Source organism: Taeniopygia guttata, chromosome 2 (assembly GCF_048771995.1).
Source record: "Taeniopygia guttata chromosome 2, bTaeGut7.mat, whole genome shotgun sequence".
Taxonomy (NCBI): Eukaryota; Metazoa; Chordata; class Aves; order Passeriformes; family Estrildidae; genus Taeniopygia; species Taeniopygia guttata.
In genome coordinates this window covers 87,171,442-87,187,518 of record NC_133026.1, presented here as the reverse complement: position 1 = coordinate 87,187,518, position 16,077 = coordinate 87,171,442, and the positions used below count along the sequence as shown (strand labels likewise).

General features: G+C 37.8%; 1 protein-coding gene across 3 annotated transcripts in view; it reads left to right on the top strand.

Annotated features, from left to right (window-relative positions):
* Window positions 1-16,077, top strand: part of MOCOS (molybdenum cofactor sulfurase) — a 211,579-nt gene that overhangs the window by 15,739 nt on the left and 179,763 nt on the right. For 2 of the 3 annotated variants that reach the window (XM_030265788.4, XM_072924394.1), the window contains exons 2-3: window positions 13,177-13,266; window positions 15,836-15,902. In XM_030265788.4, coding sequence (XP_030121648.4) covers window positions 13,177-13,266; window positions 15,836-15,902 — 157 coding nt within the window. The remainder of the gene's footprint in view (window positions 1-13,176; window positions 13,267-15,835; window positions 15,903-16,077) is intronic. The other variant, XM_072924395.1, reaches the window with a different exon arrangement.

Below are 16,077 nucleotides of genomic sequence, written 5' to 3'. Positions count from 1 at the left end.
TTTAAATGCACCATGTTTTCTTAGATGCTTTGAGGCAAATTGCAATAGCTGGTGTTGGGGCGGAATTGTGAATTTAAGCTCAGACTTCACAGATTGGGGAAACTGGAATATTTGTTTTTCCTTGCATAATATTTTACTCATTTTCAAAGCGAGTCTAGTGTTAATGAGGCCATTTTTATTTAGTACGTTGAATAATTTATGATCAAATTATAATTCTCTTTAATTTTGAAAGCCATTAGTATTGAAAGAAGCCCTGTGATTGAGAGAAATTATATTATGACCTAGAGAATCTTATAAAATTAGAATGACATAGGATTACATCCTTTACTGCTGGGTCCATTAAAAAACCCAAAAAAACAAAGAATGATGAAACTCATTTTTGTAACCAAAGGTATCCAATGTAAGGTTACTACCAAAAATGAAATTCTGTATATTTATATCAGTAGTGTCAGACTGTCATTGGGTTTTATGATGCTCAGATATTCATATCTCTTGGTACTAACTTAAATTGGACTAACTTTACTGGTGCTCCAAATACTACTTTCATTTAAACATAGAGCATTCTGATAAACAAAGATGCAAAGGAGTAGTTGATTGAGTAGACTTGCATTGAGCTGAGCAGGATTTGAATTCTATAGTGGATGCAAATTTATTCAAATTACAAGTGTGCCTGAGTCTCTGCAAAGATACTCACTGGTAACTGTGGTTAGCGTATTGTTACTGAAACTTGGTTTTGTTTTTATTGAGTGTTGATGATGTTCTGTAGATGTTGATTTTAATTGAAAGCAGATGTGATGGCTTCTAGGTTATAACTTTGCCAAGAATATTGAAATGTACAATTGGAGAAGCACTAGAGAAAGTGGAAAAGAGCTGTGAGGAAAGAGAGTCTTCAGGCTCACATCTGCTTTTCCTTATGTTCTGCTATGAGAAGCAACAGGAAAACACTAATTATCCTCTAAAGGGGATACTTATTTACATATATTCATATACTCATTTCAGCACTGCGTACACTGGCACATTTGTGCATGTTTGCAAATAAAGGTGTACAATATGTGCTAGGAGGAAATAAAGAATCACCTGGATGCCTTAAACACGCCTCTGGAGCAGTTCTTCATTTGATGTAACTGACTCTAGTAAATTGATTTGTGTAACTTTGAAATTCTGTTACTTTTGCTTGTTATTACAGCACTCCTACTCCTCTTGTCTGTGGGTTATTACAAATGTTGCACTTTTAAAATTGATACCTGGACTTTTAGAGAGTGCATGCATACCCTAGAGACTGAAAATGTTCTGTAGCTGCCAGATGAAGATAAAGCTGTATAAGCAGTCCAATGCTTTTGATTAAAGAAAAGAAAATTTCACTTGTTTCAAAGGTCATTTGGGCTTCTGTGAAGTGTAACTCAGCTCTTTAACTTGGTCTGGAACCAGAGAGGTGATCAGTGCAGTATGTTTAGGAAGTGCTGGTTGTGGTGTATTTGTTAATGGTTTAACTCAGATTTACTCATAATTACTTCAAAGGCTCTGGAAACCTTGATGTGTGTCCTCAAGTTTTGAGTGGAGTTTGTTTCTTTTTGCAGAGTTGAGGTCTCTGTGACCTGAAGGCAAAATTCTGCTTTGGTTGTTCATTGTAGTACAGCATAAATGCAATCAGACTCTGCATGGGTTTCTTTTGAGTCACTGGACTGGAAAAGACGTTTTTAGTTGGGTTGCAGCCCTTTGAGTTCTGAGAGCCTATCCTCTGAAGGTACAGTATCTGTACCCCGTGCAAGGTAATGTCTCTTGAAGGGCCACAAACTCCTCCTTCTAAACAGCTTTATGGCAGCCTCCAACACTGGATTGTAGTTGCAAAAGTCAGATTCAGAGTCATCACCAAACTTCCAAAAGTTGTGTCACATGCTAGCCATCCTTTAAGGAAGATGGTTGTAAATTACAAGTTTGTGCCAATAGCTCAAGAGATTTTTAGTTTTCTTTTAGAAACCTTTAATAATGGACATCAGGGAACTTTTAAAAAATTAATATCTGGAAGCTGCATTGTGTTATTTGTACTTAAAGCAGGTCTGCTAAGTAGGATCTCTCTCATATACTGCTGTTTTCAGACCTACTCATTAGCAAGCTGGTATTTTTGTCAGAACAAGTTAACAAATCTCTACAATTGTCAAACTGTTTCAAAATTAAAACCTTTGGTTTCCTATTCCAGTATTTATTGATAAATGTATTTTTTTGTTCCTAGAACATTTCTGAAAATGGTTGTTGGGTATTTGAATCTATGCTTGGGAATACCTCTAAGAAATGGAAGATAACCTGTGGAAACTAATTTAGGTCAAGTAAAATAAGGCAGTAACAGAACATTTATGTCAGTGTTTAATTGCATACCTGTTAAATTTTATTTACAGAAACTTGTGTCTGTTCAATTTTTTTTGTGTGTGGAAACAATTTTATTTTCCAATTAAGAGATGCTTTTTATACCGAAGTAGTACAATTTTGTGGTAGTATCAGGAAATTACAGTCAGTCCTCAGTAAATTTACAAAATAATTCTTATTTTTAAAAAATCCCTAAATAAGAAGTAAGGTTATTTAGTTAGTTCTGTTATTGATATCTGCATACCTAATGTGGTCAATGAACTTCAATAGAGTAAAGCAATTGAGTATAATCTTACCTTTTAGGTTGGTCTGTTTATAGTTGAATAGTTTCACCTGAGAAAGCAGTTTGGATCAAATTACTATAAAGTATAAGTTAATCAGTGGGAACTTGGAATCAAAAGATTTTATAATGGAAAAATACCTAGATGAACCCAACACATATGTAGAAGAAAAGCTTATACATAGTTTTTAATGCATATTTACTGTCTCCCTAAAGAAGTTTCAGTATTTTCTCTGCCTCATTAAAAGTAAATTGTTTGTTTTCAGTCTTAAGTATATACTCAGCAGTGATACTGAAACTCCTACGCATAACATTTTTACACACCATTCTTGTTGTCTGATGTTTGTGGTTTCACTTTTTGTTGATGGCTTCTCACTGGTGAAAAGGAGATACAGGAGATCTTGGTCAGGAATTATATGGGCATTTCAAGCATTTAAACCTCTCCCTGCTTTAATAATGCTGGGGGTTTTTTTCTGAATACAGGACAATCATTAAGGAGTGTAAATCAGGTGAGGAATAGCAATTAGGAGTGTAACCCAATAAATCTGGATGTGTTAGTCTAATGAGGTATTTTTCCAGTAAAGTTAGGGACATTTAGTCTAGGTTTCCAAAATTCTGAGGTCATCTTCTGGAATGCCTGTTCTCCCCCACTCCTACTCTCCAATCCTCTGTTGCTCTCAGAGAAAGGACTTCCAGCTGGAAGAGGTATGGCTGGGATTGAAATGAGTTTTTGGAATTACCTTTTATTAGGAATAAAGGAACACAGCAGTTTTAGCCAGAACAGGTGTAGAGATGCTACTAGGTTGTCAAGGGAGAAGTACCTGTTAAAGCTGAGTGGCTGAAGATAGATATTAAAGCACAACAATGCTGACATTGGAGACATGAGAATACACTGATTATGGAAAAACAGTCTAGAGGTTGAGATATAGTTTATTACTAGGAAGACAGAATCTGAAGCAATGTTCTGCTTTGAGCAAATAAACTAACAACCTGCTTGTTTTTAATATGGAGGTGGCTGATGACTGTTGTAGCAAGGGACTGCCCACTGTGGGCCAGGAGAAACTTTTTAGACCTCTCATCTTATGAGTGTGGTTCTTGCTAAGTCCTCACTCACGCTCTTCCTTCCACAGCCTATGAATCTGTGCACCATTTGTCTTGGTAACATGGTTCATTTGGTCTTGCATATTTTTCTCTGAAAGATGAAATTTATGGTGAACTGAAATTTAGGCTTCACTTATTCTTACATCCCTGAAATTGATGTTCACTATTTGTTCCTGGACTTTTTGATGGACAGTCAAAGGAAATCAAGGGCTCTAAATGTCTATGGGGAACTTTGTATGAAGAACTTCATTGGAGTTTACCACTTTACCACTGGTTTGCAGTAGCAGCCTTGCTTCTTTGCCACAAAAAAGCAGCAGAGAGAAGTAGTGGTACATTTGCCAAACAAGGTGTTAACGTGTCTTGTCATTGGAAAGGAATGGTGGCCGGGAAGTACTTCTGCAGGGCCTCAACAGTAGGGATAATTGATTTTTGCTCTCTGTCATTGACTGTTCATTGTGTGTACCAGTTCTCCTGTTGGTTTTTAATTATTGCTGTGGTTGGAAGTTCAACCCAAGGGCCCAGCTGCCAGAAGCTCATAAAGAATTATTTCTGTGTAATGAAATGAGTTTTAGGGGAAAAGGGTTACTCGATTTTTATTTTGAACTTAGTTTATCTTCTAGTGCTTTTGGAAACACAAAATAATATAATAATATTACACATAAAATAATTTAAAAGGCTTTCTATATATCTCTGCACAATTAATTTGATATATTTTGGAGATAATATTTTCCTAGATTTCATATGAAGCCCATTATTTCAGGTCACAGAGCAAGAAGTAGAACTGACTAGAAAAAGTCAGTTTTAACCATTTTTGAAAGTCTGTGTCTGTTTTATGGGAAGAACAGGAAGTAAAAAAGAGCAGGAGTATGCTGCTAGAATGTTTAGGTAATGACCACTGTTGTAAACAATTATTATGATTCCTTAAACATTGTTTTTTTACCATTGTGTTTTCATCTCAAGAGGGAATTCTCTTTCCTATACAAAACTGCCTCTTTCCTACACAAACGCAAAGTTTCTGTGAAATTTTCTGGAAAACCAACAAAAGCATTTTCGGGTAATAGAAGAATGTGGAATATGCTCTCTTTCAACTCTTCTTTCATGTGATCAATTTCATCAGAGGGAAAGGGAAAAAAGAAAGAGACTGAAAGATGATCATATCTGCACTAGGGAGGTGTGAATGCTGTTTTTTGTCTGAGCAAGTTGTAGTTGTTTGAAGAAATGCATGAATATGAATCACTTGTGATGTATATTTCATCCAAAGACAGAGAGACAGGCTGCAGTAGGTTATTTGTATGAAGCTGGGGTACCTCTGGTTCATGCTCACAAATAAGACTTCAACTGGTCTCACACAACCCATTAAAGCTGTCTGTGGAAGTGGCATCACTGAGTGTAGTCGATATTTAATCCTGCCCCAGTGATGCACTGAGTAAAGCTATGCCTTACAGGTAGGCCTTTAAGGATGAAGGGGAGTGCTGATTGATCCCTTTCCTGCAGTCTCATTTAACACAGGAGTTGGCAAATGATGAAATTTGATGGCTTGCAGTTTTTATTTTTTTTCCCTCTGTAGCTGTGAAGAATACATAGGCTTGGATGTGATTTCTTAGTAAATGTGAAATTATTTCTTTCTTTTGTGTTCCCCTCTTCCTCAGTACCGAAATCTGCAAGTGAGAATTCATGTACATAGAACAGTGTCAGTGCATAATGACACCTTAGCCACCTAAAGAGGTTTTGTGGAGTTTGTATAGCCCCTGCTGGGGAGTACATTAGGAAAAGAGAGTGTGTGGTGTTCTCTGTAAAGGGTTTTGATGTTCTGCCTACTTTGCTGTAGGTAATAATGCAGTGAGAGCAAATAAAGCAAGCCAATAGCACATGGAAAAAATAATGGGAACTTATTATGGATAAATGTAATTGCACATTTCATGCTTTGCTTTTTGTAATGAATCCATCAAGTCAAACACTCAAATACATTAATTAAACACCATTTTCCCATTGAACTCAGTAACTGGATAGCAGCCCTTAGAATATTGCTACCATTATCCAAGTTGGTCGGAGCCTAGTGTGGAGCAGCATTTGGTGGTCGGGTCAAGCTGTGATTACTTGAATTGATGAATTTGGTGGACTGGCAGAATGTGCCCCATGGCTGTGGGCTGACTGCTGTGTTACTTCACCAGGCCTGCAGCAATTAAGTCAAGCCATGCTGAGGAAATCCTTTAACTGCATACTAACTATTCAGGCTTTGAGCATTCTATGGCCTTGTCCATCAAGCACTATGCTTTTGTGGTCTTTTGAAGAGCTCCTTGGCCCTAAGCAAGGGAAATAAAACACTACTTTGTCTAGCGGAACAAGACTGTGTAGATGGGACGCATGTTTTTTATTGAGAAAACATACTCTGAGGTGATAGTTTTTGTCTAAATCCATGCCAAAAAGGAAGTGAAGGTGCAGGTAAAAATATTCATTAAATGTTGAATCCAGAAAATATCCAGCAAAGGCAAATCTCAAGCCATATTAGTAGGATTTTGTTTTCTTTTAATGCACTTCATTAATAGTTTTGCATGAGGATCTTTATCTATCACATACTTTGTTTAGGCATGTCATGCTCTGTGTCAGGAACTTCAGGCACTTTTAGAAAAGTTATATGTATGACATTACATAGTTAAAGCTACTTTTGCTTTTTAATTTAGGAGCATCCCTTGGGGGAGCTGAGTCTTACACTGTGACTGGAAAGAAGGAGCTGATGCTAAAGGGTATCTGACTTAGATTGCTAAAATAACCTGGTGTCTGGACATGACCCAGCCATGTGTGCTGACAGCTCGGAAGGCCAGCTGTATCCCAGGCGGCATCCAAAGCAGCATGGCCAGCAGGGTGGGAGAGGTGATTCTGCCCCTCTTCTCTGCTCTGGTGAGACCCCCTCCCTGCAGTGCTGCATCCAGCTCAGGGCTGCCCAGAACAGGAAGGACATTGACCTGTTGGAACAACTTAGAGGAGGCCACTAAGCTGATTAGAGGAATGGAGCTCTTCTCCCATAAGGAAATGCTGAGAGAACTGGGATTGTTCAGCCTGGAGAAGAGAAGGCTTTGGGGTGATGTAATTGCAGCCTTCTGGTACTTGAAGCCTACAAGAAAAATGAAGAGGGACTTTTTAGACAAGCATGTAGATAGTGACAGTGTCTTGGTTTGAAAAGACAGGTATCTGCTAAGGAAGGCAGGAGCCTCCCCTGAAATGGAAAATGCAAACCCCCTCCCTCTGAATTGTTATAGTTTTGAAATTAAGGGGCTCTCAGGCAAACATAGAGGAGCAGGAATAACAGTTCTTTATTAGGGAAAAAATATAAAATAAACAATGCAGTAATACAAAACAACACTGACAGAGTCAGAATACAACCTGACACCCCGTTGGGCAGGGTGTTGGTAGCAGTCAGATTGAATGGTGGCTGGATTCTTCCTGAGTGATAGGTATGGTTCTGTTGAAGCAGTGATCCTGTAGACGGGTGTAGCCTTCCTCTGGAGATCCAGTGGTGGTCTAGATGGGCCTGGTCTTCCTCTGGGCATCTAGTGGAAAAGGTTGCCTCTGGTCTTCCAAATCTCAGATTATATCCAGGTAGGAATGCTTGGCTCCTCCCTCTGGGTGGAGATTATCACAATGGGATGATGTAATTTTATCAGTCATGCAGTGAGACTCAATAGCCCATGAACAGAAGCTATCTCCCCAGAGGGAGGATTGGTTGTGCAAGAGAAAAGAAAACTGCCCAGTTAACAGAAGATAACTGCCCCACTTCTAACAGATAAGAATAGAATACATTTCCAACCCAAAACAGGACAAGGGGAAATGGCTTCAAAATGGAAGAGAGTTAAGTTTAGATTATATATTAGGAAGAAATTCTTTACTTTGAAGGTAGTGAGGTACTGGCACAGATTGCCTAGGGATGTTGTGGATGCCCCATCCCTTGAAGTGTTCAAGAGCAGGTTGGATGGGACTTCAGGCAGCCTGGGCTAATGGAAGGTGTCCCTGTTTGTGGCATGGTTGTTGGAATGAGATGATCTTTAAGGTCCCTTCCAACCCAAACTGTTCTATGATTCTAGGAATCTGAGGTACCTGATGTAATCCTGTTAAAACCTCTGTGTGTTCAATTGATATCACACTTGTTTACAACCTCTGTGGAGCCCACTTCTCCCTATTTTACCACTTGTTTTTTCTCCTGCTTATGGTTTGGTATATGGAAATGTGATATTTATCTTTTGACAGATAATGTTTAATTTTGCCTTTAGCTTGTTTTTATTTTGTACTGGTTTTGTTAATATTGCCATATTTAAGATATATATTCTCTCCCCAGGGCATTTTCTTTATCTGCTTTCCAAGTAATATTGTGTATATAATCTTACTGAATTGCAATTGTATCCACCAATCAAAATTTATGACTCTGTAGAGTTGCTGCCTTGTAACTACACATTTCATTCTTTATTATGAGACTTTTGCAATATAACTGGCAGCCTATAATCAGATGGAGTGCAGGAATTTTGAAGTGTCAGGACTGTGTGAAATAACCTGTAAAGCTCAGGTTGGCTCGTTTTGGTGGCTGTAGTAGAATCACAGAATAACAAAAGGTTAAGGAAGTGAACATAGAGTGTCCAGATGGTGCGTAGGTAAATTGGTTATCTTTGGAAGTGATACTTCAACAAAGTTTTGAAATGTGTAGCACCAAGAACAAATTCAAAGATTGTTATATCAAGAACATATTGCATAATACCAAAGTAGTAATCATTTAGGTGGAGAGGAGCTGGGTGACTAGATCTGGGTTTATGGGTGGGTTGTGAAGTAGGAGACAGCTTAGTTGCTTAGTGCCATGTGGCACCAGGCCACTGTAGGAAGTGCTTCCAGGATGGCTCTCTGTGCTTCCCCTCTACACTATCCTCTTGGTGGTATTTGTTTACACAGCTTAGCAATTACTAAAAGATTTAGTAAAGATGTAACTGCCTTGTTCAGCTTTCAGTTCATCAAATGATATCTTAAAATTTCTTCTAAGTCAGGTGGAGTCCCATTTTAGGCAAGTGTGCTTTTGACAGAAGCAGATATTTGGCTCACAAAGATTAATCTGGTAGTTTGCTTTGGATGTTTTGCAGGTTCTCAGACTTTTGTGCAGTTGGGTGTTCTCACTTGGCCGTAAACACTAATATTGAAATGTTTCAAATTAAATTATCTTTTTTCTTTTAAGAGATAGAAATATTCAGTTAAACTGGCTTTTATGAGGCTCTATGAAGTTTTTCTACAAGGGGACAAGAGCACACAGAGATGGTAAATGCTTTGTTAAGAGGAGAAGTGTAGCATGTAAGGAGATCAGAGAGCTGGGCTTGTACTTTTTCAGTAGAACAGACTAGCTTGTATTGGTTCCCAAAGAGTTCCCCATGTAAAATTAATCTGCAAGGATATTAGCATATGAATATTGCAGCTTATGAACTGATACTCTGGCTGAATAACTCTCCATAACTAATGCCAACACATTGCATGGTTTTTGATACTTGTATTAAAAAATCCTACTTCTGAAATAGATTTTATCAAATAGTTGGTATATTATTAGACTGGTGAAGTCAGTTACACACTCCAAATATAATAGCATGTAAACTAAACTAAAAGTTAATTTTACATTTTCCCTGAGCAATGAATTGATGTCCTGATGGATATTGCATTTTAATGTTCTTCTGCTTTATCATATTATATTTTCTTTCTCCTGTTTTTTTCCATAAACAGTATAATTTCATAGTGCTGGCAACCTATATACTAAATACCTCAGTGAAACAATGGGAACTCTATGTATTGGCAAATGCCTTTGCTTAATGTGCATTCAATAAAGATAAAATAGTAAATGTTATTAAACCAGGGGAAAAACACAATGGAAGTTATTAATATGGTTTTTTTTGTTGTGTTATACATGTTTCACTTTTTTTTTTCTTTTCTTTAAAAATACAATTTGGTTGAAATAAGACAGCAAGGAAAAACTACATCACGAAAGTGCAATAGCAATGAAGGTATTTGTTTCAGTGCAGCCTCAAAAGATGAGAGAGCCCCTTTCTTTTTTTTGGGCAGTGGTAGAGAGTATTAAATGCTGTTCTCTGTTTTCAATTAAACAGCAGCATTAAATATGAAATAAATGTTTAAGAATTAATAATTTTTCCTTCCTCAGCCAAATTTCCTCACAGATTTTAAAAGTATTATACCCAGAGGAGGAATTTAAAAAATGACTAGCTGTTTTTTATATTTCCATTTCACAGAACTGCAATATTGTCATTCATCATGAGCTACATATGGAATCAAATTTAAAAAAAAACAACACTTAAAGGGCCTTTACCTAGAGGTCTTTTAGTCCACATTGTCTCACAGGAGTGTTGGTCAGGATGGGAAAGTGCCTGTCACTTGTCAGTGGATGGTTTGTGTTTGAGAAGCCTCAGCTGGTTGCCTGTTTTTTGCTCATGCTGTTGGGCTGTGTAATGACTTCAGTGCTGTCTCCATCCTTGGGGATGGAAAGGTCCAAACACAGAAGCTGCTCACAGAGGAGCATCACCTGGCTGTGCTCCTGGTGCCCATGAGAGCCAAATGGCACCTCTGTGGATGCTTTTTTGGAAGAGTGTTGGCCAAGGTGGCTCCCTCTGGGACAGCAGTAAGTCAGAGGGCTGAGCTAGGAATGCAAGTAAGAAGGTGAAAACTATATATATTAAGGAGTTAAGTTAGAAATGTAGTTAGCAAAGATCATGTACTGTGATTAGAGCTTAACAAGGAAACTAATTGGTAGCATGTGGGGATAACTGAAACAAGGTTGGGAGTGACAGGTGATATATGAAGTAAGAGTGCAGGAACCATAAATACCACTGGTTTCTAAGAATGAGAGGAGGTATGGACTGTGACCGGCCAGCCAAGGAGCCCTGCCAACTTGACATGGGTGAAGAGTTTGCCATGAAGAAGGTGTGTTACTGTTGGAACTCTTGGTGCTGAGAATTTTAGGCTTTCTGTGCTGAAAGGCACAGGCCCACAAGAGAACACTGCATTTGACCCGAGGCTGTGGAGAAGGCTTCCAAAATGGATTAATAGCACTGGGATTATGGGTGTGTAGTTCGTTAGAAGTGTGTAATATCACAAGGTGGAAAACTTAGAGTTTGGGGTTTTAGAATATAGTAATAAATATGAAGCAAAATGGAGGTTTTAGGGCGGACACAGGTGGTTGTTCTTTACGGGTGTGGGTGGTATTTTGTAATTGGACAGAAAAGTCCGCACTGTGGTCTTTGAGTGATCAGTTATTAGGTTAAAAGGAAAAATAACTTAGGTGTAATTTCTTAATTGAATAGCTTAGTCTTAAATGACCTTGTAACGAGAGATAGGTGGCCATTTTGTGCCTTGCTAGTGAAAGACTGCAGAACTCAGGGCTGTGAGACTGTAACATGGATAAGAAACAATAAACACCTGAGTCTGAACACGAACTATCATCTCAAGTGCTTTCAATCCTGATCCCAATAGAGGTAGAAGAAGCAAGCAGAGAACCCATATCTTACTTCCTCTTCAGAAGCCCACCTACCCACAATTAAAGAGGACAATTGCACAGCTGTAATGGATATTCAGCTAATTATAATATGAGGCAAGAGCTAATGTTTATGTAATAGGCATCATAGAAACCATCCTGGAAACCATCTGTATATGTAAAACTCTCTTGGATAAATCAAGAGCAAGAGTTTGTGACTTTTTTACATGTCTTTGGGAGGTTACTCCCCATATGTCCAGCGCTGTAATAAATATACCCTCTTTTCAACTTTATTTAGTTGAAGAGTGGTTTGTCCGTGCTTCAGCAGTTCTTCCACTTGTGCCTGGCTCAGCGCTGTTTCTTCCCATTCTCAGCCCCAGTCCTGCCTTTCCCTCCTCTCCCAGCTGTAGCCAGTGACTGCGGGCTGCCTTATTGCCCTGACTGCTGCTGTTGGAGCTGGTGGAGGTCGTGGCTGTTGCTCAATCTCAGGGCCTGCCTGAGCTTTTGGTGCCAAGCTGCAGGTCCTGAGGTGGCCATGGTGAGTATAGGTTCTGCTGTAGGGAAAGCTGCTGTCTCCTTGCTGGCAGAAGCTGTACCACAGCACTGGGCAGGGCCTGGCTGTGTCCTGCCATGGGCAGTGTGCCTGTCTCCCTCCAAAGCCATACATTCCTGTGGGGAGCTGAGCAGCTATTGGGAACTGAGCAGGACAGACCTCCATATGCATTTTGACCCCTGAGTGGTTGTCTGTGCTGCTTCATATTGCTTGGGGGAAATTTCCTAGGATTATTCTTTTTTAAAAAAGTAAAATATAAAAAACCTGTACAGCTAATAAGTTGTCTCTGCTTTTGTACATGCTCCACCCCTTGAAACATCTTATAACACTTGAGTGACTTCAAGCCATCATTAAGAATTCTACTTCTGCTAGGCACTGTAAGTGAGGAAATCTTAAGGCAGGAGAGGACTTTTCTCTTTTGAAAATAAGGGGTGGGTGTCTGGGTTGGTTTTATTATTAGCACTACCTCACAGCTTTACCCACTGGATCACTACTACAGTAACATAATATATAATAATATATATTTCCAAGTGTCAAGACGTCTCATTTAAAGCTTAACTGAATTTTAAATCCATGTGGAAAGGGAAGACCTTTAAAATACTTAATAAATTCTAATCTTAATCATATTCATCATTATTAAAATTTGAAATAGGTTGAAATACTTAAGGTAAGTGAAATGAGAAAACTAATGAAGAGCATGAAACACACTGGAGAAATGGAAGAATAATTGCTAAACATTAAGAAATCTAAAATGGCCAAACATGAAAAAGCCTTCATTTCCAATAAGCATTTATTTAAAAGTTTTGCAATAGCTAAATAATATAAAAGGATATTTAAAAAATTAATTTAATTTTAAGTGTAGCAGAGTGGAGAGACGTGATTAAAAACATTAAAACTTCTTGTTCTGTCTCTGGTCTTCAGAAAAAAATTCAGTCTTATCAGTGAGTTCTTGAGAGAGTTGTGGCACCTGTCAGCAAGGAGACATCACTATCGATGTTGCAGTTAATAATAATTATTAGTGTAATAGTTGTTTTGTAATTATTGTGGTAATAGTAGTTTTCATAATAAGTAGTGCCTAGAATTAGCAATGGCTGAAGACACCAGCTTGCTCAGTTTTGTACAGGCCAAACAAAAGATTTTTCTCTTCCAAGGACTGTGTAATCTAAGCATGAAAGGAAGGACCTTCTTTGGTCTTAATTAAAAATTATACACAGGTAATCAAAATGTTTGCCTTGTATTGTTTCATCCTTTTTTTTTTTTTATTTTTTGCTAGTGAATGAAAAGAGGTATTTGAATGGTGCACTTCACAATGCAATCTCCGTGAGAAAATGACATTAAATCTTTTAAAAATTGAAACTAGTAATTGTATTTGTGTTTTAGGGATTACTTACCTTGACCATGCTGGTTCAGCGCTTTTCCCAGAGAGTTTACTTAAAGCTTTTACTGATGACCTCAGAAACAACATTTATGGTAAGTGCAAAGAAACATTCCCATGAGTCTTCTCAAGTTTCCATCTAAATCATTCAAAACTGAGCTTCTTGGAGCTTCTGCAGGCTTTTTAATGCTGCTGTAGAGTAGCTGGAAGACCAGTGCTTTTACAAAGGAGGCATAGGCCTTTGTGTCACCCCTAGCTTCCTTCTTTGGTGGCCAAGGACCTGTCTATGTCGGTAAAGAAGAAAGATCAAAGCAAACATGGCTCTGTTGCATGACTCTGTTAGGGCACCAGGATTGGGATAAAGAAATCCATTTTAGCTATAAGCACTGTTCATTCTTTGTGGGTTTTTTTCCACACAAAAATGCAAACCTAGTTTCTTATGCAAGGACCTGAATCCAGAACCACCCTCCTTCTCAGACAGAGTCATCACAAAGAGCTTATACTGTGACTCAGTATAAGAATTTTACTCAGAAGAAAGCATAGCTCAAAGATCCCAAGTGAATTTAGGCACAGAATAGGTGCTATTAGACTTTTCCCTATTAGACTTTGGTGCCTACTCAGAAAAAGGATAGGTGTTGCAAAAGCAGTCCTGTGCAGAGGAATGTGAGTAAAAGATCTACAGAATTGCATAATATCTGGGTGGAGATTTAACTATTGCAGCACCACCTGTAAATACTTCATCCCCAGATCCTCTACCTAAACCTTTCATTTCTTTCTGATGTTATTATGTAGGCAGAATCACACACAGAGTGTGTTTTTATACAAAGTCAGCAGCATCCATTGTATAAGAAATATTGATACTGTGTGAGACAATTTACATTAGAGTGAGTCATGCTCAATCAGCAAAAAAAAAAACCTGCATGGTATTATGCTGTGAGAAGTCCCATGGAAGTAGTCAAATTTCCTATGGTGTATTACTATCTGTGAATCATGTGTCCTTTTTGCTAGTTTTGTGTCTTTCTTGTGCTCCCTGATACATGGAACAAAGGGATTCCTCACTTGGGAACTAGGTACCACGGCTTTACAAGAAAATGCTTGTTCGCTCCAGCACTGGCACACATGTGTTTATCACCTGGGTAAGCCACTTGAGAGTTTTGGGTAGTTTTCATTTTTCATGTGCCATTATGCCATTTCCCCCTATTCTTTTTCCTGAATGCTGGCAAGGCTGGGATCCAGAGCATAAATTTGAGTTCCACTACAAAATAAGTGTTGTTTTTTATAGAGATAGGGGCTTTTTTTTCCTGTTATGAAAAAATACATTGATTTGATTACATTCAAGATCTCCTATTCAAGTGCATGCCAGTGATACAAAAATTAATGTTCTGTCACCACAGACATTGTAAAGTGAAAAGTCTATGCTCTAATCTTAGTTATTTCAAAAAAAAACATTGGGCTCAACCCCTTTAATAAGTACAATCTGGGTCAGAAATTAAAAATTTGTGAATCATTTAAGTGCTTGTGAATAGAAATAGTTGTACTGACAGTTTGCAGCAGATTTGCATCCTACCTATAATGCTATAGGTAAACAAATTTTATATTTTTATTGGTATTTTCATCTGAAATGGTAACAAGAGCCCCAGCATAGTCATTTTTTTTCCTACTTACATACTCATACTCTAAGAACAGTAAATGCTGTCCAAGGACAGTATAGGAGGAGTTAATTTAACAGATGTGAATGAAGGGGGGAGTTTGACTTGCAGCTTTTTTATTTTCTTGGTGACAATCCACAGGCTCAAAGAACTGCATTTTAGCTCTTGCATGTGTAAATGAGGGAAAGTAATATATGTAAGGGATAGTCTCACTTCTAATTTGAAGATATTTGAATTGGAAATTACAGAAATGCAACATCAGACATGAAAAGTCTAAGTTTTGGAGTTGAGCGCTAAAGTTATTATTTTCAACACCTTCACTCAACAATTTTCAGCAGCATAACTTTTAAATTTTGAAAAGAGCTAATATTGGAGCCTACTGCAAAAACTGTGTTAATATATAAATTTTTCCTTATTCCCTTTCCAAACTGTTTTTGCACGTTCTCTGAGTATTTGCTAATAGGAAAGCCTGCTGTGTTTGAGTGAATATTGCTGGAATCTTTTTTGCTCAAGAAGATAAAATCATGCAGCCTTAATTGTTATATATGCTTATGCTGAGCTGGGCTAAGGTAGCTACTAATTTTGCAATAGAATTTATATTTCAATGAATTATTTGGATTTCAGACACTAAAAAAACAAGGATTCATTATTCTATCCAATCATGATTGTTATCTCCAGATCCTGCCTTTTGCTTCTTAGCTACTGCACAAATACATTTATGAATGTGCATTCTGTCTGTAGTTTTTCTAGTTTGTGCATATGCAGTTTCATTTTCTTTTTAGGGGAACTGCCTAAATATTAGTAAGAAATCCAGCTGAAGTTTCTAGGTCTGTCATAATTGCTTTATCCCTTTATATGTCTGTTGTCTTGACTAAGGGGCTTAAGGGAATTGCTGTGAATTACGCATTGAATCTTTATCATCTTTTAGGCTCTCTTGATGTAATAGTTTGATAAGAGAAATTTAATAGCAAAATTGTGATTAATGATTAATTCCTGTATCTCTATTGTCTCCTAGGCAACCCTCATAGTCAGAATATCAGCAGCAAGCTGACATATGACACAATCGAGCATGTTCGATACAGGTAGCATCATCTTTATTTCAGATGTTGTGTGATACTCTTGATAGTTTTCATTTTGGTTAGGCCTGCACTGTTTTGATGACTTTGATGTGGTACCATTTTCTAAGGGTCATCTATAATGCCTAAAGAAAATACCTAACTTTTAAAACACAAGGTATATGGACAATCAAGTCTTGAA